This window comes from Photinus pyralis, unplaced genomic scaffold (genome assembly GCF_008802855.1).
Source record: "Photinus pyralis isolate 1611_PpyrPB1 unplaced genomic scaffold, Ppyr1.3 Ppyr1.4_LG2, whole genome shotgun sequence".
NCBI lineage: Eukaryota > Metazoa > Arthropoda > Insecta > Coleoptera > Lampyridae > Photinus > Photinus pyralis.
In genome coordinates, this window is record NW_022170403.1 from 32,401,246 (window position 1) to 32,426,791 (window position 25,546).

General features: G+C 35.1%; 7 protein-coding genes and 1 non-coding gene across 12 annotated transcripts; 3 read left to right on the forward strand and 5 right to left on the reverse strand.

Moving 5' to 3' along the window:
* Positions 1-356: 356 nt before the first annotated feature.
* Positions 357-1,119, reverse strand: LOC116162786 (adrenodoxin-like protein 2, mitochondrial). Its single transcript, XM_031476493.1, has 2 exons — positions 852-1,119; positions 357-802 (listed from the first exon to the last, which is right to left on the reverse strand). Exons 1-2 carry the CDS (start codon positions 965-967, stop codon positions 463-465), a joined length of 456 nt encoding a protein of 151 aa, XP_031332353.1. The 5' UTR covers positions 968-1,119; the 3' UTR covers positions 357-462.
* Positions 1,120-1,183: 64 nt separating this feature from the next.
* On the forward strand, positions 1,184-1,255 carry Trnac-gca. Its single transcript has one exon. It is a non-coding gene; the product is annotated as a tRNA-Cys (tRNA).
* A 1,278-nt stretch (positions 1,256-2,533) lies between these two features.
* On the reverse strand, positions 2,534-7,643 carry LOC116162785 (delta(14)-sterol reductase-like). Of its 3 annotated transcripts, none has more exons than XM_031476492.1 (6): positions 7,367-7,643; positions 6,922-7,174; positions 6,721-6,842; positions 5,472-6,308; positions 5,023-5,422; positions 2,534-4,447 (listed from the first exon to the last, which is right to left on the reverse strand). In XM_031476492.1, exons 2-6 carry the CDS (start codon positions 7,172-7,174, stop codon positions 4,170-4,172), a joined length of 1,890 nt encoding a protein of 629 aa, XP_031332352.1. In that variant the 5' UTR covers positions 7,367-7,643; the 3' UTR covers positions 2,534-4,169. The 3 variants fall into 3 exon arrangements, with proteins under 3 accessions (XP_031332352.1, XP_031332351.1, XP_031332350.1); XM_031476491.1 differs by having other exon boundaries at positions 5,472-6,296; positions 6,892-7,174; positions 7,367-7,641; XM_031476490.1 differs by having other exon boundaries at positions 6,892-7,174; positions 7,367-7,641.
* Positions 7,644-8,784: 1,141 nt separating this feature from the next.
* Positions 8,785-9,943, forward strand: LOC116163651 (armadillo repeat-containing protein 7-like). Of its 2 annotated transcripts, none has more exons than XM_031477688.1 (3): positions 8,785-8,817; positions 8,848-9,030; positions 9,077-9,943. In XM_031477688.1, exons 2-3 carry the CDS (start codon positions 8,922-8,924, stop codon positions 9,556-9,558), a joined length of 591 nt encoding a protein of 196 aa, XP_031333548.1. In that variant the 5' UTR covers positions 8,785-8,817; positions 8,848-8,921; the 3' UTR covers positions 9,559-9,943. The 2 variants fall into 2 exon arrangements, with proteins under 2 accessions (XP_031333548.1, XP_031333549.1); XM_031477689.1 differs by having other exon boundaries at positions 8,810-8,828; positions 8,909-9,030.
* Positions 9,944-13,208: 3,265 nt separating this feature from the next.
* On the reverse strand, positions 13,209-16,515 carry LOC116163457 (probable cysteine--tRNA ligase, mitochondrial). Of its 2 annotated transcripts, XM_031477384.1 has the most exons (3): positions 15,818-16,515; positions 14,955-15,666; positions 13,209-14,039 (listed from the first exon to the last, which is right to left on the reverse strand). In XM_031477384.1, the coding sequence occupies exons 2-3, from the start codon at positions 15,643-15,645 to the stop codon at positions 13,237-13,239; spliced, it is 1,494 nt and encodes a 497-aa protein (XP_031333244.1). In that variant the 5' UTR covers positions 15,646-15,666; positions 15,818-16,515; the 3' UTR covers positions 13,209-13,236. The 2 variants fall into 2 exon arrangements, with proteins under 2 accessions (XP_031333244.1, XP_031333243.1); XM_031477383.1 differs by having other exon boundaries at positions 14,955-16,515.
* Positions 16,516-16,657: 142 nt separating this feature from the next.
* Positions 16,658-18,397, forward strand: LOC116163460 (cyclin-dependent kinase 2-like). Its single transcript, XM_031477386.1, has 5 exons — positions 16,658-17,034; positions 17,342-17,549; positions 17,598-17,870; positions 17,917-18,135; positions 18,186-18,397. Exons 1-5 carry the CDS (start codon positions 16,910-16,912, stop codon positions 18,312-18,314), a joined length of 954 nt encoding a protein of 317 aa, XP_031333246.1. The 5' UTR covers positions 16,658-16,909; the 3' UTR covers positions 18,315-18,397.
* LOC116163458 lies at positions 18,306-20,068 on the reverse strand. Its single transcript, XM_031477385.1, has 3 exons — positions 19,845-20,068; positions 18,745-19,794; positions 18,306-18,599 (listed from the first exon to the last, which is right to left on the reverse strand). Exons 1-2 carry the CDS (start codon positions 19,999-20,001, stop codon positions 18,746-18,748), a joined length of 1,206 nt encoding a protein of 401 aa, XP_031333245.1. The 5' UTR covers positions 20,002-20,068; the 3' UTR covers positions 18,306-18,599; position 18,745.
* Positions 20,069-21,356: 1,288 nt separating this feature from the next.
* LOC116164815 (actin-related protein 5) lies at positions 21,357-24,994 on the reverse strand. Its single transcript, XM_031479036.1, has 7 exons — positions 24,726-24,994; positions 24,340-24,675; positions 23,947-24,289; positions 23,735-23,817; positions 23,305-23,684; positions 22,097-22,283; positions 21,357-22,043 (listed from the first exon to the last, which is right to left on the reverse strand). The coding sequence occupies exons 1-7, from the start codon at positions 24,820-24,822 to the stop codon at positions 21,490-21,492; spliced, it is 1,980 nt and encodes a 659-aa protein (XP_031334896.1). The 5' UTR covers positions 24,823-24,994; the 3' UTR covers positions 21,357-21,489.
* Positions 24,995-25,546: the final 552 nt, after the last annotated feature.

Here is a 25,546-nt window from a genome sequence, read left to right on the forward strand (position 1 = left end):
TGTATCATGAAACCCATACCACCCTGACACCAGAGACATGGCAAGTCTCTTCCGGGGAAGTAATAAAATTAGTTACCCTCACTGTTAAAGAATAATCATCACATTGTATGTAGTATCTACTGCAGACGTTAATTTCCATGGAAACGTGTACTTACATAAGGCGAGTGATCTCTCAGATAAGTTTAACTAAAACATGAAAGATCACTTTGAAACAATGTTTCAGCTGGTGGTTTTACTTAATAAAACTTCTTTACAAGAGTTTTTTTTTGTAAATGGTGTGACAAAAGGTTAATTATCATGCATCAGAGGCTCACAGTTTGAGGAAAGCATTTGTGCATTATTAAAATGTGCATAGGTATAATTTTACTTTTTGCTCTTTATTAGTAAAAAGTCTCTTACCAAAAGTATATATTTTGTACATCTGTGTTTTTAAAACAGAAAAAGTTGCCATAATGATTATATTCATTCTGCTCTAACATCATGTATACTAGCAGGAACTTTAACTTCAAGTCCTTCCATAGACTCACTTAAAATAATTTGACATCCCAACCTTGACGTATCCGATAGTTCGTAGGCTAAATCTAACATATCCAACTCCTCGTCTGTTGGTTTATCCGGCAGTTGATCGTAATCCTTCTGCGTAAATATTAAATGACAGGTGGAGCAGGTGAGCGTCCCCTCACATGCACCAAATCCTTCTAAATCTACATTGTTATTAACAACTACATCTAATAATGTATCACCAACATTTGCCTTTACTTTAAGTCGTTCACCGTCGGCTTTGAGAAATGTCACCTCGATTCTGAAAGTGAAAATTAATGCAACGTTGGTGGTGGAAAAGCAGGACTTACTGTTTTTTGTTTGTGAGCGGGCTTGTTGTAGAAAATATGCGACAATTAACATTATTTGGTCTCAACATGCGTTTTGGTAAAATTGATAAATTACGCATAAAACACCTAAGTGCCATCGCTTGAGGAACATTTACGTAACGAATGCGGAAATTCGTAAGTAATAATTTTCTCCTATATCGAATTTAAGTGTGTTAAATTTCCATTTCCAACTCATTATGCAAAAAGGTTATGGAACATTTTGTGTAATAGTTCTCATTATTGTGGGAAGATGGCGACAATTTTATTCACATAAGACGACCCAATAACCGTAAGTCACATAATGAACAATAACGGGGGGTATAGCTCAGTGGTAGAGCATTCGACTGCAGATCGAGAGGTCCCCGGTTCAAACCCGGGTGCCCCCTCTATTTTTTTGTTGCAGTTTTATGGCACTTCTGTATTATTCCACAGCATAAGGGATGCCTACTTAGAGAAGGTAAGAATGCCTGTAACGTCAGTCTAAAAAATAGTGATTTGTACAACTAGAGAAGAAAGTGGAGTGTTTCAATCCGAATTCAAAGTTTGACTGATCAGTGTATCAATGAACGAGAGTTGAAAAACACTTTCTTCCTCAAGTTTTAACACATTTTTTTTCTGAACTCAATAAAATTGAATTATCGCATACGGGTATGTTTCAATTTAAATGTCATTATTAAGATTAACGGAGCAAATTGTTTTTTTACTTCCTCACTAGAGGGAAAATCAGCATTTTTTTCTTCACCTTTTTAGAAGATGAAAGTAGTTAGAAAAACCTAGCAAAATAACACAGATAGGCCATGACTTATAGATTACATTTTTTGGTTCTGGAGACAACTCCCTGGGGCAGGACAAAGATCATGTTCCTGGGATACCAAATGCAGGTTGGTGCGACTTCCTCATAGTTTTTAGTTGGTTTATTAATGAAATTAGCTGTATTTCTTAAATTCTTTATTTACAAAATATCTTAAAAATATATCAATAACTTTCTAATACGATTAAATATATTGTTAAAATTTGTGCTATACCTTAGTGGTGGTTTCAATTGAACTCTAGCAACTTTGAGCTGTTGAAATGGGTACTGAATGTAACTCGTTTTCGAATTTATAGAATTATCATCTGCCACCATCACTACAAAAATATTCTCTTACAGAATATAATAAATATCTGGGGTGTATATGTAAAATTAAAAATTATTTGTATTCGTCACCCATTTTGTTTCACAACTGTGATGTGTTGTGAAGATTTAGAAACACAAATTGATATGTATTTTTCATTATGCTAATTATTTTTAAGAGATCAAAAATTAAAAAATTTAAATTAAAACTGGAATCAAATTTACAAACACCATTGAGACTACAAACTTATTAATGAGGCCTTATTTTTCTGCAAAAAAAATTTGCACATAGAAATACTGGAAAAATTGTAAAAATAAATCTTCTATATGCTTCCTTATTAATGTAATATGTCGATTTTTCTGCTGCTAAGAAACCAGGTGTTGATTGCCACAAAAGTCAAAACAATAGTTTTTACTTGTTAACACTCAAACCACCACCCCCAATGATAGCAAAACGTCTTAAACTTGAATCTCCAGAAAAAATATAAAGCAATATAGTCCACAATCATAAATAAACTTAACTAAAAGTACATCCAATTTTAGGTATGGCTATTATTACACGGAAGAATTACAATGTAACAAAGATGATAACAAGTCCACTTAAATTTGTTTAACACTCCACTGATTTTTCTACACTACTGCACACATACAGAGGGTTTAACAAGTATGTCAAAAGAGAAAAAGGTAAATAGAGGGTATTTTTAATACATGAAGCATTTCAATTTCATTTCAACTGTTAACAACATTTGTGTTTATTTGGGAAAATCTCTACCATTCAATAAGTTTTGACATACTTATCTCACACGCCCTGTATTAAATATAAAAATAGTTGAACATTCCGAGATTTAAAAAAAAATGACTTGAGATGGATCTCATGCACCGAGACACCTGAGGGTCAATTCTTAACTTCATTTGAACCATGCACACAAGCATGTGATGTAATTATCCAAAAATATCCTAGCATTTTTACAATTTGTGTCTGTTGTAATTTTGCAAACGGTCAAGAACCCAGTGTTTATACTAATTCACTTGGTGATAACTTGTAGATTAAGTATATGAACGGTTGTTGACTTTTCTTAAACACATTATAAATCTTCTTACGAAAAAATACACGTGTGATCTTATATACAACATAGTTACAAGAAATAGTTTTGAATTTATTACACTAAAATAATTTTATGTCCTTGGAGTTTTGTGTACATTTCTTGTTTTGAAATTCAACAAACAATATGAAAGTATGTATATAAGAAAAATTTTAAAGTTATAATTGTTGCTTTTTAAAAGTTTGACAAGTGGCGGATTTAGCTTAATTGCCTAAGGACTGATTTTTCTAGACTTCGTTAAACTTATCTGAATAACCTCCTATGTGAATACATTTGCTTGCATGGAATTTTACTGTCAGAAAAGGTGAATTGAGTCTGTCAACTTCAGAAAAATAAATGGCATAATCAAAAATGATCAATTGCATCATAAAAAAAACAAAAGTGTGTTGTAACCCGAAAATAAAAACACAAAATTTGTGCTACAACTTTTTTGTTCACATAGCATAAATAACAGTCATCAACAACAAGTAATAATAATGCATGTTTGTGCAGGCATGATTTACACTAGTATATGGAAGCAAATATCAGGCATATAAAAAAACTAGAATTAAATGCCACTAACAATTACGAACAACTTTTAAACAGGCCCAATGAGTAGAAAAGAGCAGTGACAGCTCGTCAGTTCGGAAACAGGGTGGGCACAACCACAAGTCAAATCTTATCTAAGTACTAAATAACTTTGTCAAAATTTAGGATAGACAACTTTATGCTCCCTCAGGTTTAAAATAAAAGACACAAATTGGTCCATTAAACACGTATCGAATAATCCCTATTTGCTGATGATTTTGGGATTTCAGCAAGTGGAAGGCTATAGGTACCTATTCATTTTTCCCCAAGAAATTAAGCTCAAAAAACGAACATTTTTCCCACCGGAAGAAATTAAGTTCTGTGGCTAGAAGCATAAATCCGCCACTTAGATGTACAATGTAAATATGTCAATATTTAAGCATAATGGTAAAATTGTACACATCTGTCTGTCTTGAACTCATTCATTAAATGAAAATTGTCATTTATACTAACGTACTAAACTTAATTAAAACATTGCCAAAAAACACACAACATAAATGCGAAATTAAAAATAAATCAGTAAACTTTTGGAACTAAAGAATACTTCACACGTTGACAATATCTCTTCCACGCACTGCCATATCTCTGCTCACATTTCAACTCGGTTCGACTTATACGATTGATGATCCAAAGAATGTCAAAAATGAATACCAGTACAGGTACTGCATTGTAGACCAATAAACCAAACGACATTTGTATGATAATATCACCTAAATAATTAGGGTGTCGCACCATACCCCAATAACCAGAAACCAAAAGTTTTCGTCCTTGTGAGCTCGGTAAAGATTCCAAATCTAAAAACAGATATTTAGAACCAATGGATCATTATTTTATTTTATTTTAAAGGGTGATTGCTTATTTGGCAAAGGGTACTAAATATAAATAGATTCAATGCAATGTAAATATACTTTTAGAGGATCTCTATGTATCATTATTAAATGGATCACGTCCAAGTATTAGAAAAATGTAGGTCTAAATTTCTAGAAAAACGATACCACTGTTTAGCATCACCTACCAAGTTGGGTACGTTGACATTTCACTATGATGAAGGTATTTAATTTTTCGTTTTTGTGTTTCATTTATTATACATTTTGAGTGTATGTTCATATTTAATCCACGTATTACAAAAAATGTACCAAATTTTTAAACTTTAAGTGGCACATAGGTGGTAATTAGCTCCCTAAGTTTCTTCATGTAAAAATCAGTTTCCCTATTTCTCACTATTCTATCTTTTATCTATGTTTAAGTCAATATCGCCTGTAGCAATCTACAATATAAAAAGCAAACAAATAAATTGTATAAGCATTGATTCTGTATATATCTAGTTCTCTCTTTCTTAATGACTGCTGTCATGCTTTACATAACTTACGTGATACTTTTGGATGATAGGGATTGAGTCGAAATTGATGCTTTTGCGTATTACTCCCATGATAAAAAACAGATCCAATCATAAAAAGAACTCCGGCAAAAATTAACTGCCACCTGGGCAATGTCACACCATAATCAAGGATGTATTTACTTGATCCAATTTCGACTATGGGGCCAAGTAACAGGCTAACTATGCATTCATATCCAACAGCTTCATATTGGGCAGTGAATGTTGTAACAAAACTCGATTCATAAACGATACACCAGGTGTGGTGTATAATTTGCATTGCTGCGAATACGGCCAGAGTTTCATTGTATTTAATCGATTTGTAATCAATATCTCCGTCAGTGAGTACTTTGAAACTAACGCTTTTATAAAATAGAACCGCATTCATGATTATCTGAAAAAGCAACCACAGATAAGTATTTCATTTTCACCCTGCTACTTACGGTGGAAATGCAAAAGAAACGAAAGAGGAATAGTTTAAAGTCGACAACTCCAAACACTCTGGGATTGATGTCTCGTCCATGATAAAAGTTGTAAATTGCATTGTTTATCAGCACATCAGACTTGAGGTTACATAAGGGCACATAAAAACTTCCAATATATAACGCTACAGATAAAATAACACCAAGTACAGTTAACGTTACATAGTGTTGAAAGAAGTTTTGTAAAACATTTTCAATAACTAAAACACCAGTAAAGGTCTCCAACAATATTAGCACAATCCCAACAAGAACAAGAGTAAAAAACCCATTCATTACATAATTCAATTTGCTACCCCTATTAGGCAGTCCGCTAACTTTCGGTCCACCAAACGGAAGCGCACCAATGACAAATACAAGCAAAATGTAACATAGCGATATTGCGAATGATTTCAAACCAAAATACGTAGAGATGCGTGAATAATTAAATTTTGGAGACGCGGTGAAGTTGCACTGTTTCTCATTACAATATACCAAAAATATTAGAGGTATCAAAGGTAAACAAAGTACAAATAAAAAAGCATTGAACAGCCCAAATTCGTTTGGTGTAATTTTATCAATAAGCTTGGGTTCACTTTTGCGAACAGACTTTTCTCTAAAGTCCCCAGTTTGGATATCATCTTCGTCTGAAAGTTCAGTCAGTTTTCGTATGGACGATGTAGAAGACTCTCGTTTCAGGTGATCAATATGATCTATCTCATGTCTAAACGATTTTGTAGCTGAGCGTCTCATTAAGTTTATGTAACTACCAATTTCGGGCGTTGCCTCTCTCAATTTTGGGATAATATTCTGTAAAACAACCTACTAAATGTAACATACATGCAAAACCATGTCTGTAGCATTGCTTAAATACCTTGTAGTTGAATTGACCAGATGCAAAATACTTTTTTTTTTAGAAATTTAATAATGCGTGTTTGGGCTTTGGTTTCACGTGTGGTTTGCAGTCTTAAACGTATAAATTTCAAATACTCTCAAAAATGTGATGTAACGAATCAAATGTTTAACTTTCTCAGCAAGTATATCACATAAAGGCGCCAAAAAATAGTAGTGACACCTCTAAAAAGTATGCCAAAAATTTTAATTTCGAGGAAATATGCAATTCCTATCTCGGTACACAAAATATTACAAACATACAATAGATGGAGCTACTTGTTTCATTCAAATAAAATTGTTCAACCATAAAGTATTTAAACAACGCCCGTTAATAATCAACCTGTGATTCCTTTACTTCGGTGTTTATTTTTTTCGGTCGTCCCCTCGTTTTGGGTGAAGCTCTGACCGCCAATGGTAGTTCATCATCCGTTTCCGATTCAATTTCCTGACGCGATTTGCTACCTAAAATGTTGATAATACTATGTGGCTGTAAAATATAGACGAAAATTACTTGCACGTGTTATTCGGTCAGGTACATTACTTTTGTTTGTGTCAATTCGACTAGGAGTAGTTCGCGCGGGACTTCGTCTCGAAGGACTTTTTTTTGGTGTAGAGGTAGTGGTACGTGAAGGGCTCTGACGTATTGACCGTCTCGGTCTCGGACTTGCCGGAGGTGAATTTGTCGTCAAGCGTGAGGGGCTCTTGGATTTGACTGCCCTTGAGGGTGATTTTCTGTAACTCTTTACAGGACTTCTCTGTGGAGACTTTTCCTGTTTTGTTCCTTTGGAAACCATCTGAGAAAAAAATTTAAAGGGGCATTTAAAAGTTGTTTATATTGGAAGTTATTTGAAAACAGGGGTCAATGTATTGATACCACACGCAAGCGTGCTAAGTGCGCGCCAAAATGGTAAGAACCAGCTTTGCGGGAAAAATATACAAACTGTTTGCAAATAACGATAAAATTTAACATAAATAAACATTCTTACCTTCAAAATTACGTATGAAATTAACAAAATGTGACAAACCACAAAGCAACTGACGCTACAAACGACGCTTAAAAGACCACGCCAACTTGTTTATATTTAGTAGCTCGGGATTGGTGGATTTTAATAATTATACGTTACTAAAAAATTTTAAGCTTTTTTTTGTAAAAATAAAAGTACACTTTTCTTGAATTGCAAATTGCGATAACGAGTAATTATACTTTTCTCCTTTTGTAAACAAAAAATCCCTCGAATTTGTAAGGGTTATGTGCCCTTGTGCAAAGGTTTTATGACAACAAAGCATTGGCGTATGTTATGTTGTGTTCAGACTCAGTGGCGTACTTAGTTAAAACGACTGAAATAAGGGAGCCTATAGAGAGAGTACCCTTTCCTTTCTTTAGGCGCTTTCTTTCGGTGATCCAAACGCGTTTGGATTGTCAAATCACGTTCTTTCGAAGTGTGATCTTATAATCATGATTGCTAAAATCGTGAACAAACTGAACATAAAAGTATTTTGACACAAATTCCTAACCTACAAATGCAAGGATATTTTTGCTCAAATGTTAGGTTAGTCAATATTTGTATAGCATAATCGTGCACGTGCTTCCACTTGTATTTAAATTATTTTCATAATCCAAACAAAAAATACGTAATTCGAATGCAAATGTGCGCTACGTAAACTTAACCAAACTTTGATTCAAATTCGGGCGTTCTTTCGTAAAACGTGATCCTACGAATCACGATCTCGAAATCATGATTGCGAAGTAGCCGAAAGAAAGCGCCTCAAATATAATCAACGCCAAGGCCAACTATAATAAATGCGACATACCTCGTCCTAGTTAGTAGTTATTGTATTTTTGTAGGTTTATGCCCCGTTCCACCAAGAACGTAATTACCTACGTTTCGGCAAAATCGCTTAGTGGTCCTTCACATTAGGCGACTTCGCAGTGCTGCTGAGCTGAGCAGCGCGGCGGGACGGAGTGCAGCCAGGGCCGTAGAGAGAAATTTGGGGCCCGGGGGGTTGTTAAGCACGGGCTTAAACTTACCTATTCCACATTACTTTATTCTAGGACTCATAATATGAAATATTTTATTTTAGTGAAATTGGTATGCTTTATGGATGTAAAAATTTTATTCCCAAAAAACCATGCAATGGGCCCCTTTTCAAAATCCGGGCCCAGGGGGAATCCCCCCGTTTACCCCCCCTTCTCGTCAGGCCTGAGTGCAGCGCTGCTGAGGGACGCGGTCGCCTTATATGAAAGGTTTCGACGCCAACGGCGCTGCTCGTAGTTATCATCACTCATTCTTTTTTTAAGGCTGAAAGTACTCAATGGTACAGCATTGTGAATAAAAAAAAAAAGATCTAAGGTTATACTTGAGCCACAGACATTAGTGGTTATGGTGTCGTCATTTTCATCAGTTCTTTAATCTAACCTTTAAAACTCCTCATATTACCTTATAACACAGAACAGTAATATTCTGTGCCTTATAAACAGGTAAGGAAAGTTCATAGCTTTGATAGAACTTTATAAATCAAAGTTTCTTAGTCTGATTTTAAATGTTTACTACACAAGAAGAAATTAATAAAAAAACAGGTCCTAACGGAGTTGGACGATACGATTTTTTAAATTTGCTAGTACAAGAATTTTACAAAACTAATTCATTGGGTAAAATTGCGAGTGACACTATTGGTCTTATATGGTACATTTTCAGATGCCAAGCGGCAGGTGTTGGCGAATTTAGCAAACTTCTCTTACGATCCAATTAACTATGAACTTATAAAACAGTTACGTATCGTGGACTTATTTTTAAAGCAACTTCTACACCACGAAGAGGACTTTGTACATTTTAGTATTAGTGGCCTCTGTAATTTAAGTGTAGATCCTAGTATAGCGGATCTCATTGTCAAGCAGAATGGTGTATTTTTAATTTCGAACTTATTAATGCACAGAAATGTCGAGATATCACTGAATTCGTTAGCAACGCTAATTTATTTGATTAACCAAGACACTCAAGCTTCAATTACAACAGCAGAGATTATAAACAAAGTACTGCACTACAGTTCGAGCACAGATACGAGACTTAGCAACCTCGGTAATATATTTTTACAAGACTTTTGTACGAGCGCACAGATTAGCCATGTTAAAAGCTCAAACAGCCTGGACGTCAATGATATACCTTTACCCTTTACGTAAATTCGCAATGATAGTAGGCGATAAGTGTATAGTAACCAAGCAGATAACCAATGCGGACATCAAACGGTTTATAGAAATTAGCGGAGATTCAAATCCAATCCATCGTCAAGGAGAAAATAGTATCGTGCATGGGGCATATCTTAATGCATTAGTGTCAAGTGTAATTGGAACAAAGTTACCTGGACCTGGTTCATTACTTATTTCACAAACCTCTACCTTTCCAAAGAAGTGTTTTAGTGGTGAAGTTATAAACATAACGGTCGAGGTTTTAGAGCTGCGCAAAATTATAACAGTAGGATATTCATGTAAAGTGGAGGATTTAAATAAAGTGGTTTTACATGGCACTGCTAAACTGATGTTAAATAAATAATGCTAGGAATTGCAATTTTTAAATTATTTATTATTTTCACAGGTGGTCTGTACTGGAACGCTCTAGTTTTAGTCTCACTCCCTTAGGACGTCAATATCTTTGAAAAAATCTAGAATCCCTGGTGCATCTTCATTCCTCCAAGCAACCTGTGCTGTGACCTGTTATATGACTCCCAATGACATACATAATATATGCTGACGATTGTTTTTTCTATCCTAGCACCATCTACAAGGTGGGCCACTAATGGAAATTGATTGTCTCTTCTTCAACACCTCACCTTCACAAAACGTCAAACGTGAATAAAATGGATATGGTAAAAATGTAGACACTATATCCACCACAAATTTTAATAATAATAATGTATTTATTTTCACATCATGACAACTTTTTAGCGCATTTCCACAAAAATTAAAAAAAAATGCGCTATTGTGGCCACTTTGTCCGTCCGTCCGTCCGCTCGTTTTGCGACGCTACTAGTTCTTTATCTTAAGAGCTATTGTTCTACTTTTTTCGATATTTGGTTCGTTATGGTGTCGAGTCTTGTACCAAGGAAGGAATTTTTTCTGTACCGCTTACAAAAAAAGTTATTGTAAAAAAAACAAAAAACCGTTTTTTTACATTTTCCATAATTTTACACTTTTGCCGTTTATTAACGATCCTAGAGATCGTTTATAATTTTGCATTGCTATCTGTCGCCTGCCGGTTGGTCTCTCCGTCTGTTCCTTTGTCTGTCTATCCATCTATCTGTCCGTGTGAACCATAACTTTGTTTAGAAATGTTCGATCGCTTTTACGTTAGTTATGAACTGAATTGCATGAAATTCAATATGGGCATAGATTTAGCCATATAATACGCAATGCCAAAAGTTGAATCGAATCGATTCAAAATTCAGAGTGCCCTTTTCGCATCTCGACCATTTGTAAACCGAATTGCAAACTTTTTTACTTATAAAAGTATTTGAATGAAATTTGATACATAGGCACTTGGAATAAAGGAAAATCAAACGCCAATTTCAAATTTTGGTTTTGCGCATGCGCAGTGCCAACTTTTTTATTTATGGAAGAATTTAAACGAAATTTGATACATAGGCACTTGGGATAAAGGAAAATCAAAAGCCAATTTCAAAATTTGGTTTTGCGCATGCGCAGTGCCAACTTTTTTATTTATGGAAGAATTTAAACGAAATTTGATACATAGGCACTTGGGATAAAGGAAAATCAAACGCCAATTTCAAAATTTGGTTTTGCGCATGCGCAGTGCCAACTTTTTTATTTATGGAAGAATTTAAACGAAATTTGATACATAGGCACTTGGGATAAAGGAAAATCAAACGCCAATTTCAAAATTTGGTTTTGCGCATGCGCAGTGCCAAGTTTTTTTATTTATGGAAGAATTTAAACGAAATTTGATACATAGGCACTTGGGATAAAGGAAAATCAAACGCCAATTTCAAAATTTGGTTTTGCGCATGCGCTGTGCCAACTTTTTTATTTATGGAAGAATTTAAGTGAAATTTGATACTTAGGCGCTTGGAACAAAGGAAAATCTAACATTAGTTTAAAATTTAGGTTTGCGCATGCGCAGTTCCAACTTTCTTATTTAGAAAAGCATTGAAATGAAATTGTTCTTATAAACTGAAATTGAAGTAGCACGTCAACAATGGATTGCCCATGTGCAACGCTATCTTTTATATTTGTGGCCGGATTTTTACGATTTTAACAGAAGTTGCATCTTACAAATGGGAAATGAATGCAAGTGGAAATGCGCTTTATGTAAATCGTTTACGATTACTTTTTAACTTGTTTTCTTATAGAATGTGGCCTGTAGAATCCATAATTTCAAACAGTTCCAAGATTGGGTACTAGTTCAAAAGTTACAGCCCTTGAATTTTTTTTCGAAATTGGTTTCTAGTCTATAACTTTTGATTGAGAAGTCTGATCGAAAAAGTACGAATTGTTTTGGATTCTACGCACCAAAATTAATAAGAAAAAGTGTTTTCCCGAAAAATTTTGGTGCAGTCGATTTTTGGTAAAAAAGGAAGGTTATACACTGCCTTTTTTTGCCCCGAAAAAAAAATTCTCAGATCGACCCGGAAAAAAAATTTTCTTATAGAATGTGGCCTGTAGAATCCATAATTTCAAACAGTTCCAAGATTGGGCTACTAGTTCAAAAGTTACAGCCCTTTGAATTTTCTTTCGAAATTGGTTTCTAGTCTATAACTTTTGATTGAGAAGTCTGATCGAAAAAGTACGAATTGTTTTCGATTCTACGCACCAAAATTAATAAGAAAAAGTGTTTTTCCGAGAAATTTTGGTACAGTCAATTTTTGGAAAAAAGGAAGGTTATACACTGCCTTTTTTTTCCCCTGAAAAAATATTGTCTCAGATCGACCCGGAAAAAAAGTGTTTTCCCGAGAAATTTTGGTGCAGTCGATTTTTGTACCATGTAACAAAGTCTAAGAGTACCTAAGTAAGTAAGGCGACCAAAGTACATATATACCTGTAAGCTGTATGGTGAAAATCACAGGGGATAATTGGTTCAGTTGTTGCAAATAAATACAAGTTCTGATCTACCACTAATTTTCTGAATACTGTTCATCGTGCAAAACTGAACATATAAACAATGCTTATTAAATTATGGTGTCAAATGATAGTTGGATGAAGAATGTAGGTATAGGTAAGGTCATCGTAGACCAGTCTATAATCGTAGACCAGTCTATAACCAAAGAGAGAGCATTGAATTTATAACGAGAGAGTACCCAAATAACAGATGCAACACAATGTGTAAGGTGTGTTGCCTAACCAAAAAGTTCTTTAAGAAAGAAACAAAAGAAAAATGGTGTGTGGTAGCAATGGTGGTAGGTATTTTGTACAACATACCTCAGCACAATGCAAACGTCATAAATAATTAGTAAAAGTATAAATAGTTAGTTCTGGGTACCTCTTCGCGAGGGCCCGCTGTTGGAATCCTAGCAGGCGAGTTCTTACAGCCTACACTCGTTTGTACCATACCGCTGTTGCTCTAATCTAAGAGGAAAAATTAAGAGGTTGACAGAAGCTTGCATTAAAGGGCACGCGACGGAAATGTGTAAAAAGGAGGTTATAAGAGTGGGGGGAAACGTGCCACCATTGGCAGTGTGATAAAACAAAACTAAGATCTCTCTTCTGGTTTATCATAACTCAAATCAACATAGCTGACTAGTGCAAAGGAGGTAGTATGATGACGACTTCCATCATGTAAAGGCCACCACCCTTAATAAATAAGCATTTTTTTAATTAAAATGTGTATTTTATAAACAACATTCAGCTTCAAATTTTAGTCCAAATAGATGCGTGTTTCTGATCTTTAACACTGACACCTATTTTATGCAGATCGTTACGAAGTCCATCACATAAACTAATTAAATTCGAATTTTTAATTTCGAGACCTGTTAATCTTACATTATGCCTAAATTCCGTTAACATGTTTAAAAGTTCAACATCATTACTCTTTTGATTCACATCTTGGGTTGTACTCAAATTAAATCCAAACATCTCCAGGGTATTTGTTACAAAGTTACATGCACTAACGAGTGGGGTAATTTCTTGTAAATTGCCCATTTGTGATGTGTTATGGAGCATTTTATTAATATTCACAATTAAATTATTAATAATTTTAATACATTCTGCTGTATCAAAATCATCTTTAAGTGCACTACACATCTTTTCCACGCTTTCTTGCACGCACTGAAGTATCAAGGCTGCTTCAACATGAGGCTTCTCTGGATTGCTAATAATCACGTTACAATTGATTAAAAAGTTTTTGTACGTCTCCAGATGAGCTTTCGCGGCACGCATATATTCCTCACTAAACTCCATGTGTTTACGATAATGTGACATTAGGCACATCATCCTAAAAACATCTCCACTGCAAATTTGAAGCATTTCGCTAATGGTCATGGTGTTTTGTAGCGATTTCGACATCTTGACTGAATTTTGCATTAGATGCCCAGTATGCAGCCAATAATTCACCCACTGCTGTTTTGAAAAGTAAGCGCAGCATTGCGCCTCTTCGTTCTCGTGATGAGGAAACTTCAAATCAATACCACCTGCGTGAATATCGATTTCGGAACCTGAAAGTTAGATGACTACTGAATGAATGTAAAGCTGTAATTTGTTACATGTATCAATTTTTCGTCAAATTTAAGGCCAGTATCTTTGTCTAAGACAAATCAGGTGTTTTTTGAGGCTGTATTGCTAGTAAAGTCTTGGAGAAAGGCTTCTGAAAACTCTTGAGGATTGTAGGGGGCTTTTGTAAATTTTTTTAAATAACTAAAGACCTCTAGAAATCGTTCAAAATCTTCAGAAGGCTCTTGTTAAGTTCCCATACACCTCTACATTTAAAAAAAAAATGGAACTGTGAGAAAACTCCCATCAAACTAGAAAATTTACTTGTCCTTTTCCAAAAAGCCCTCTTGTGGGAAAACATAATGGGCGGGGGGTACATCATTGGCCATGTTCAATTTTTACCCCTCAACTTTTTCTGTACGCCATTGGTAGGTTGTGAAATAAGAATTCAATTTTCTGATGTATTTAGAAACTTTTTGATTTCTTGTAATTTTTTCGTACCTGTGACAGTGATAGAAAAAAAAATGAATTTTCCGTACTTAGCTTCATGAAAGTATAATATTTAAAATGGTCCAGTAGGCCCTGACTTTATTTGAATATCTTGTTTTTATTAGTTTTGGCATTGAAAATTGTATCCTGTATTTGCATATGTTTATACATAACAGGTTTAAATTGTATATAGTGTATGGTGGAACTACAACACCCTGTAGATCGGTAATGAATCGTTTGTGGACCTATGAACTTATAAAATGAGCCAAAGACTTTAGCTCCTTTCCGTATTTACATTATATTTAGGGACACCTTGTATATAACAATTGAAGATAAATTTAAAGAGACCAATTTTGACGATTCTTGAAGTTGACACATGGTAAAAATTAAAGAAAAAATCGATACATATAATTTAAGCTTAAAAATTTTACCAAAAATCGAGCTGGCTATCGCCGAGCATTCCGTGTGCCATCCAGGTCGTCCAGATCCACATTGTGTAGTCCAAAATGGTTCCTTTTTCGCCGCCTTCCACACAGTAAAATTGGCCAACTGCTCCGAATTTACGTTCTGTAGTCTCCCATAATTTTTAATTTGAAATAGTAACGATTCGTCACTGCCCTTGTAAACATCCCCGCTATTCAGTAATCTCATAATGAATTTTTCGATAAGCGAAATATTTTCACTTACACGCATAACAAGCTGAGGTCTGAGAACGTTTAATTTCCGCATGTCCTCCCAAAATTCGTCTTCGTAAAATTTCACAAGATCGCTAATAGGTGTTTTAGTTGCAATCGATCTGTTGATAATCTTATCGTCAATATCGGTAATATTCATTGCGGTGATCAAGTTTAATGAAAATTCGCGTTGTAATATGCGTTTAATTATGTCAAGCTTTACGAAACAACTAGCATGGCCTATGTGAGCCGAGTTGTAAACCGTCGGGCCGCATGTGTACCATGTAACGAAATTCTTGTTGCGGACGATGAAAGGAACATTTCCCCTTGCTACGCAATTGTACACTTTTATGCCAGTGTCAAAACCAACAGGTTGAATCCATTCATGTTGAGACCTGGTACTTAAATAGAGCTGTTGTGGTGCTCCTCTAAATTTTAATAACTTCATTTGGGGCTTTGTGTTCTTAACCTAAAAATTCAACTTTTGCTGTGGAAGAACCCCAAAGGCTTAAATTGTGAACAACACAAAAACACAGCAAATTAAAATGACAAAAATATAACTTATAACCTCAAAATGAGCATCCAAAGGCAAGACAAGAAAGAACAAGACGTTTGCTTACAAGTTAGGGAAGATTTACGCAAATGCCTCCTAAATAGCAACTGTGTAAAACTGGTAAATTGCCTCTCTTTGTAAATCTTTATTCTACTTGTTTTACTGCAGCATAAGAAGAAACTCCAGCATTGCTTGTCGGTATCGGATGGTTCTGTTCCCGAAGAATGCCAGTTGCTTCGTAATAGATACTTTCTGTGTAAAAATACTGCGGTAAGAACGTAGTTGTACTTGTACTGTTCTAACATCATTTTGAATTGTTTATAGTACCGAGGCAGACAAACCTAAAAGTACTGAAGCAAGTAAACTGGATGCATAGTGTTAATTAGAAGTTCCCATAATATATTTTGTGCAGTAGCTAATAATAAAAATTGCATAGCACTAATTTTTGATAGTTATTTACAGAAGTCTGGGAAATGACATTACTAGCGAGGAAGGGACCAAGTACTTTAATTTCTGAGTTAAGTAATGTTATTTTACTGATGAGTTTTGTGTTAAATTTTAATTGTAGTTTAATATAAAATTTCAATTTTCATTATAGAACATCATCGATTAATGTCAATCTGTCAGTTGACAGGAGTCATGACAGACATTTAGCAATGTGACAGGTGCGGCAGAGCAGTATAAAGATTTGAACGGCATTTTACCCCCTTCCACACGCCAACTACCTTGTCACATCAGTAAACAGCAAATCGCAGTAAAATTAATGAAAATTTTAGAAATACATAGTAAATGTAGTGAATTTATGACCGCACCCTGTATATACAAAATTTGCTTGTGTGTAGCCATTGTTTTTCCACCCCCTCCCCCTTGAACAACCTACGTTGTTTTTTTTGCAATTTTCAATTAATTAATTTCCTACAACGACAGGTTTATACAATTTTAATATTGTACAGAAAGTTTAATTGTAACAGCGAAAAAAGTGAGTTTTAAAATGCAGCAAAGTATTGAACTGGCATTAGCGCATGACTGCACGAAGTTACAAGCAAATACAAAACATGGCGGCTGATAGAAGTCAAAACAACGATAATAAGATTTTTCCCGCTTAAATGGAGCAGAAGACGTTATTTTTTAATGGTTAGAAAGTTTTTGCTGTAAAGAAATGGAGAAATTAGATCAGTTTTTAAGAGTGGGCGTCGCAGGAGAAGGCACCTACGGCATAGTGTACAAAGCTAAAGATAAAATTAGTGGAAAACTAGTCGCTTTAAAGAAAATTAAACTGGAAAAGTAAGTAAGGGCGATAACTGCGAAACGCTTGCTTAGATGCATGATTATAAAGCTTGTTAAAAATGTGCCTAATGTAATAATTCAACGACCAAATTACGGGACCTCGCCACGAATGGATTAACACGACTAACTGAGTTGTCAGATAAGCAGGATTATGTGCGTCTTATGTCGTTTTGAAACGTAGCACCACATGATTCAGCTTATTTTGCTTCTCTACGCAACTAATTCTTTTAATACTGCATTTCTTCGCTCACCGTGGAACTTGATGGATGCAACACGTCAAACTTATTAATGAGCACTTTTTAAGGTTTTCAAATGGCGAATACGAGGGCATTCCATCTACCGCACTGCGAGAGGTCAGTCTGTTAAAGGGATTGCGACATGCCAATATAGTCGAATTGATAGATGTCATTTGTCAACTGCCTCACCTGTTCTTAGTATTCGACTATCTTGAAGTAGACTTGAAACGGTATCTTGACAGCATTGAAAATGATATGAGCCTAGAACTAGTGAAGGTAGTATCGGTACATTACAATGAAATACATGGCTACTTGTTACTTTAGAGTTTTATGAAGCAATTATTGTCCGGTATAGCCTACTTGCATATGCATAGAATTTTACATCGGGATATAAAGCCGCAAAATATTTTACTGGATAAGGAAGGGCACTTGAAAGTGGCAGATTTCGGTCTTTCCAGGTCTTTTGCTTTACCGACCAAAAATTATACACACGAAGTTATTACCCTTTGGTATAGAGCACCGGAGCTCTTACTTGGTGCACGAATCTATTGCACTTCGGTTGATATGTGGAGCATTGGATGTATTTTAGCGGAATTGGTAAATTTTGTCAATGTCCAACTTTGTGGTTTAAATGATTTTGTAGATTACTAAACAGCCATTATTTGCTGGCGATTCCGAAATCGATCAGGTTTTCAAAGTATTCAAATTACTGGGCACGCCCAACAATGACGTTTGGCCCGGCGTGACTCGTTTACCCGATTTTCAAGCCAGTTTTCCACAGTGGGACATCAAACCGCCGTCACAGCATGCACCTTTTAGTAGTAAACCTTCGGCTACCACAGATGTGAAAGATATGTTAGATGTAAGGTATACCATTTTGTGCCTATTAATTTATATATTTTAATATTTTAGAAATTATTGGTTTATAATCCAACTGACCGACTAACAGCAGAAGAAGCTTTGAGTAGAGAATTTTTTACTGATGCAAGATTAACTTGTCCAGAAAGTGGATGTTTTACAAAACCAGAAAGGTTAACCTGATATTTTAATTCCGTATTATATTTAGATAAACATATTGTATTTGATATAAAATTTTTATTCAAATAAATAAAAACAAATTTTAATAAGTTATTCCTATGGTACAGTTAGCTTAATTTTTCACACATCTTTCAGTGCTTCAGGCTATAATCCTTCAGAAAAGGCAAGTCGACTTCCTATGAATTATATACAACTATTCATCCCCTTAATCCCGAGTCGTAGTACAGGAACTGACCACAGTAAACCTTAGCACCTTGCTGACCATTGTGAAAGATTACAGATCCTCAATATAATTAAGGTAATTAAAATTAGCTTTAGCAGAGCAGTTTCTTGCTTTTTAGGTGTTACTGTCCTCTTCATATCTTTATTTCGTTATTCACCTGTGCAAACAAGTTATATGTTTTAAAATTTCATCACGTTCACACCTTATTTTCTTATTCACTGGAATTGCTATCTTCAGATGTCTCATTGCAACTATATTCTTCATCTGATAAATTTATGTTAACAATAGCATTTTTCAAATTGCTTTCAGTCCTTTGCGCATCCTTAATTCGCGAAAATACATGAGCACATAATTCTTCTTTAAAATCGTTAAGTAACTTTAACCTTTGCATGGGTGTACAATGATGCTCATCTTCCTTCTGCATTTCTACCTCGGTCATGTTCTCAATTTCGGCTTTTTCGAAGTTTACGCAATCGTTGAGGACAATTAATTTCATCAGCGGTGACAAATTGGCGAAATTTTGAAAACTAAAAAGCTTCCGTTTTTCATCTGGGTCGTACACGCGTGTTGCTGTCGATGGGCCGTCGATAATACCTTGTTTAATGGATTGTTCGACGTCGACAAAGTGATTTATATTCCCTTTACTAATATCCAAGTTAATTTGTTGTTGTTCCACAATTCTCATCATAGCATTTTTCCAATTGTAAAAATTCATTGGTCCGGCTATTACTGATGTATCATACTGCAACCCCTGGGACTTACGCGGTTCTTCCACTATTTTTAACAATTTTAAATATTTATTGTAAGTTGGATTGTCTTTTGTTCCCTTTTCGTCGTTTGGAAACCACTCAGGTGGTGAAGGTTTATTAAGTGATATGGGTTGATCCTCTCTTATCGCCTTCACTGGTTCAACAGGAACGACAGTCTCTGCTTTGTCAGATTGATCATTTTCAGAATCCTCCTCATCAGTGCTCAAGTGCATTACATCCGTAATGTAATCCTGAATATTTAACTCGTCATTTTTACACTTATTTAAAAGAACTCTGTAGTCATCTTTCACATAAATACCTACAGGTTCAATGGGACACGGATCAATTACAACTTTGGGTTTTGTGCCAATATGATTCAGTTTCAAAATTTTCGATTGCTTTAACAAATACTTCAGTCCTATAGGTGTTTCTCCCTCAAATAAATCGGGTTCGCCACGACTTTCAATTTCTTCAAAGTAGATGTTAGTGCCAATCGCGTCTTCGTATATACCTAGTGCAATGTTTACTTAGTACACTGTGCATAAGATTTCCATGACATACCTTCGAAAATATCATCGCCTAGTTCGACTATAGGTTTTGGTTCACTCAAATTTAACATTCGGAAATATGCCGATTGTTGCTTTAACAGCTTTGATACATCCTTCGATTGGAAATCTAAAAGTACATACACGTCTTGTTCTTCAGATTTATTCGACATTACGCATAGAACTTGTAGAAACTTGAAAAATTTAATAAAGGCTTAGAAGATTTGGAGGTTAAGTTCCCGTAGCACTCATTGAACGGGAGCCACCGTTGATACCATAGAGCACGATACACTTACACACAGTATGCTCCATATTATTCTCAACCGCGTTTTCTACTGCACATTAGATCACCTCGAACGTGTGGCCCCAAAATTCAACTGTTTACGTACGATCCAGGGGTGCTATTCTTTACCTCACTCGAATTGACTCGTATTCGTTTTAAAACAATGTATCAAAATTCGCATACGACTATCATTCGCTATTCATGTGTACCCTTCATAACCCGAATCATTTCAATTGGAATATGTTTGACAACGTAGAAATTCCTAGTAGTTTCCTTGGCAACAGTTTGTTGACACAACTGAATTGCTTTCACATAACTGCGTAAATTGCAAAAAGTGCTTACAATGGTTGCGAACAGTGAACTCTATTATTTTTTTTTTATATAAGATAAGATGTATTAATTTGAATGGGACAATATAAAAATATTATAGTTTGTTTCTGGTTGCGAAACAGCTAAATGTGAGGAATTTCCAATATCTAATTGGTACTTAACTGCCAATCCCCAAAAATTGCACAGCAACCAAAACCTTGACGAAAGAATGAATATGCTATGTAATGTGAAAGGCTGTTGCGATTTTTCAATTTGCAAATACTATTTCTGATGCCAGAAATGAATTGAAGGGTCACTTTTACTAACATTCTGTGTATGCCTATATCTGATAGTTTTTGAGCATTTTTTTAAAAGAAATATTCTTATTTTTTTATTAGGCATGGCAGGCTTTGGAAGCAATTGGTTCATTTGAATCAAATGACAAACAGTGTTATTCACATTAATTCGTCCAAGTTCACTATGGATCATTATTCACATTATGAGGTTTTTTATTTGTTTGTTGTTTATGGCGAGAATAATAAAATAATTGACATAACACTGAACATGCCGGTCGATCAACTTGAAATATAGATACACATTTCCCAAGAATCGCGAAATCAACATTTCTTAGACTAAAAAAGAATTTTGTTGGTCAAGGGAAGGCAGTCGGGCCTGTTGTGATAACTAAACCCGTAACAGGAAAAGAACGCTCCTGGATATTTTGAAACATGCGCATCTGCTGATTTGGGAATTTCTTATTCTTATATGTGACAATTTTTTTTATTATAATAACAACTCTACACAGGAAATCTCTCTATAGAGCCAGTCATGGTTTTGTTTTGCTTAGATTTACAAACCCTTAAACGCGTGCGCTAATACATAACAATAAGAATATTATCAGATCTCTTCCTGAGAACATGTTGCATATGAAATAAAAACATTTGCAAACTGTAGGTATTCTGTTTATTATGGTCAAAATTAGATCTAGACTGCAGGAAAGAACTAGTACGTTTCTGTCATTCTAGGCAAATAAATATTCCACATTACTCCAATTGTTTACTTAAGATGATTAATCACAAACATCCATAGCATGCCCCTTAGGTGTTGGTACATACATATTTGATGCAATGTGAACCTTAAAATACTCACTGCCATACTCGTTGTATTGAGCTCGGGTCACTAAACTTCGTTTAAATTCCGAACTCCGAGCCCACTTTCTAGTGCCATACCAAGCAGCCAAACTGGGACTCGCTATTACGCTTACTTTCGAGTATGACCTAAATGGTCTAATTGATACCAAATCAGTTTCTATTCTTTCTTTCAATCCAGGCAAATTAGCTAAACCGCCTGTTAGAACAACATTACCCGCGAGTAATAACTGCTCCTCGGGGCTAAACAAGGACAAGACATATCCTATAACTTCTATCAAACCAGCTTCGGGTGATCCCATCATGTAAGGTTTAAAAATTAACTCGGGCGCCCGATACCTCTCAATACCAATGTGTAGTTGGTGAGATTCGCCGGGTTTTAAAGTATCGTCTATTTCGGAGGGCTCGTGTGTCCTAATTAGTTCTTCCAGTTCTAGCAACTTCTCATTTTCTGTGTCACTATCAGAATCTCCACCTAAAACAGTAATTTGATGCATTCTAAGTTTAGAACGCAACATGGCTAGGTACCTTCTCTGCTGATCGTTTTATATATGTCCCAATCTTCGTCTCGCAAGCCAAAGTCATCGTTCCCTTTCTCTTTTCGCGCCAACTGTGAAATAATTCGCATCCGCTCTTGGCCTGCCGCCGTTCGACGTTTTGCCATGTCTTGACGTCTCTGTTTTCGAGCAGTCTTTTTATTTAGTATTTCTTGACGCTAAAAATACTTTTACTAAATATTCACAACAATTTCAGCAGTCTAAAGGGCACAAAGCAAAACAGTACTTAAATGAGAACAAAACAAGACACATAGTTCCATTTTCTTATAGGGTGTGTTGGCTATCTATATTTCAAAAACACCTGAGAAACAAAAATAATGTCTTTATTACACCACGTTATTTAAAAGTAAAGGAAAAAAGAATCTAGGCGAAGTTCAACATGTTGATCTAGACGTTCAACTGTTGCTTTACCACTCAACCCAGTTCCAGTGTATCATTACACACATACATATATACAGAAAAATAATTTCTCTAACATGTTTGATCACTTAGGCATTTCATACTTTTTTGAATAGACTGCAAAGAAGGTGAATTTTTGAATATATTAAAATATCTGTTGTAGCAGCTAGTAATCTGATACCTAAAAGCGAGTATTGTGGGGAGAAACACACAGCAATCCCCTATGTTTTTAATTAACCATGCTTTCTATAGTGTGAATGAGTTTATGAGCAGTAACATCAGATTAATTTAATATTTTTTGAATATGTATTTTTATTTTGACGTCTGTAAATGCCTCTTTATAGCATATTAACAGAAATAAACTTATTATTATTATTATGACGTTTGCAGCCCAAATCATAATTGCCATTTTTTTTGGTGGTGTCTTTTTAGAAGAAGTTCCGCCTTTGTGAACTGTCTTGATATTTTTGATTATAAATACAGGGGGTTCAAAAACTACCAATAAGAACTGAAATATGAAAATCGTTTTTTTAAAATGGAAACCTCCATTTTTATATCTGTACAAAAAATATGCGTAACTTTGTAGTCTATTTCCAAAATTTTCAGTTTTCAACAATCTGATTATTTTAATTATATTTTATTAATTTAAATCTTTGGCGGTAGATAGCGCGTTACCGAAGTTGGATAGAGGTAAGTTGGGTTAAATCGTCCTATTTTGGTACCAAGAACCCCTGGTAGCCCGTTGTACAGACCTTTTAGGGACACCCTGTATATAATTACCATTTTCTTTGCATTCTGTATGTAGATATGCATCGCCTTTTCATTTTCAAACACCATTTTATTGGGCTTGCTTTGCTTAATAGGTATATCGTCTACAACTATATCCTCATTTGAAGCGGTCGCTATCTTCTCTTTTGTCTTTTCAATTTTAACATTCAAGGCTGTGATATTTTTATGTAAATCCTCCACATTTCTAATTTGATTATCCACAAGTAGCTGATCGATCTCGTCACTATCTTCGTCGATTTCCAACATTTCCTGAATTGCGATTAGATTGTTTAACTTCTCCTCATCTTCGGCGAGACGCTCCTCCCGTTTTCTAGCGTTAATTTCTGCCAGCCTCTTAGCCAGTTCTCGCTTCCTCTCTTTCTGCTGCTCAACTAAAATATTACGATTTAATTATTATAGAAATTTGTATAATGTAATGCACCTGTTAGTGTTGTTACCGTCACCGTGGAATATGGTAATTGAATTCGTTTAATGTTTTGTTCATAATAATCGGGAGCTGTCCATCTGTATTAAAATTACTCATTAAACAACTTACACTCCGTTCCCAGCGGTATTCATAAAGGATGGGCTTGGACGTGTCGAAGGCCAAGCCTTGTGAAAGAAGGTTTTAAACAGAAGTGCCATTCTACTTACCTATTTAACTCTTCCTTGTAATCGACAGCGACGGCGCAAATTGTATGAAGCAGTTCCTCAGCACGACTCAAAGTAATTGCGTTAGCATGAGCGGGATACTTAAGTTGCAAAATTCGATGCAAAAATGAAATAATATGGGAACCGCCCGTATTAATTCGTCTTGTATTTACGAAACTTGTCTTGTTATTCAGAACCGGTATCACATGAATCGTGTGATATCCTAAACTTATAATTAATCCATTGTCCTCCGATTTCGGTTGCGCAAAATGATACGAATAGACCCCGTCAATTCCGTATGCGACACTGGGTACACCGTAACATTCAAACAGTAATTCGGACATTACTAAAATTGGTCATTTGTAAACAAACACAGGGAGGGTCTCAAATACTTACGCTGCCTAGATGAATTGGGATTCAAAAACGGTTCGGTGATTACCACAGGATGTGTAACACACTTCTCTGTGTCAATTCCTAAGTGTGTAAATGTATAATCGAACAAATGTTCTTGAGCTTCAAAGTGAGTGACCACATTCTTATCAAACTGCGTCTTCAATTGAAAACGTACCGCTTCTATGTTAGTAATATCGTTTCCTACTTGAAGCTGAGGCATAACAGAACTTTCTGGAATATCCTTTTTTGATCTCTCTTTCCTCGGCTTGGCTATCACATTCCGAAATGTTAGCAAAGGTTCCTTCTGGTTGAGCCACCCAACTCTACATTGATACGAACCTACGGAATATATATAAAATTTACATTTACAGTGCAATAAATATGGATACCATTGTCTATTATAATTGCTGCATTGTGTTGGTCAACACCATGGCAATGAATAAGATCCGGAACCGGTTTCGGGTCTTGAAATTGTAAAACTTCCATTATTATTCTATTGGAAAGTGTTCAACAGATCAGATGTTCCATACATAAGTACATTTGTATTCTGCTTTAATTTAATTGCCAAACATAAATAAGGTATTTATGATATCCAAAGCAATTTCAAATTTAATAATAAATAAAGTGAGGTTACGTCAAGTCAGACGGATGTTTTGTGGTTATGTCGTTGTTTACTTCTTAAGGCACCCTACAGACGGACGTTTTTAACGCGTTCCTGTACGCATAAACGCGCATACGAAAACGTGCATGTGTATGCTGGCATGGTAAACGCAAGTGTGGGTTTCTACACTTTTTTGAGCTCAAGTGCCTATAAGCTATGCGTTCGAGATTGCAGCATATATTGCAATCTCCAACTTTTAATAAAAAAACAAGACATCTTTGCACAAGCTTGCCGTATATTTTCTCATTAGATACAAATTGGAATGAAGAATTTACAAAAAATATCAGTACCTCACAATCAAATAAAATTATAAGTAATGATAGTGTGATAATCTTCGATCATGGAGTATGTATGATCGAAGGTGATAATACATTTATTAGGTTGCTTTGTTTGACAATGTGTCTGTCGTATATTTAAAAAATATGCCACATTTAGAAAATAAATACCTAAGCTAAACAATCCTAATATAAGTAATACTATAGCCAGTCTTAATTTAGGATAACCAAAGGTACAGTAAATTAATTACTAATAAACCATAAATTGTGTATA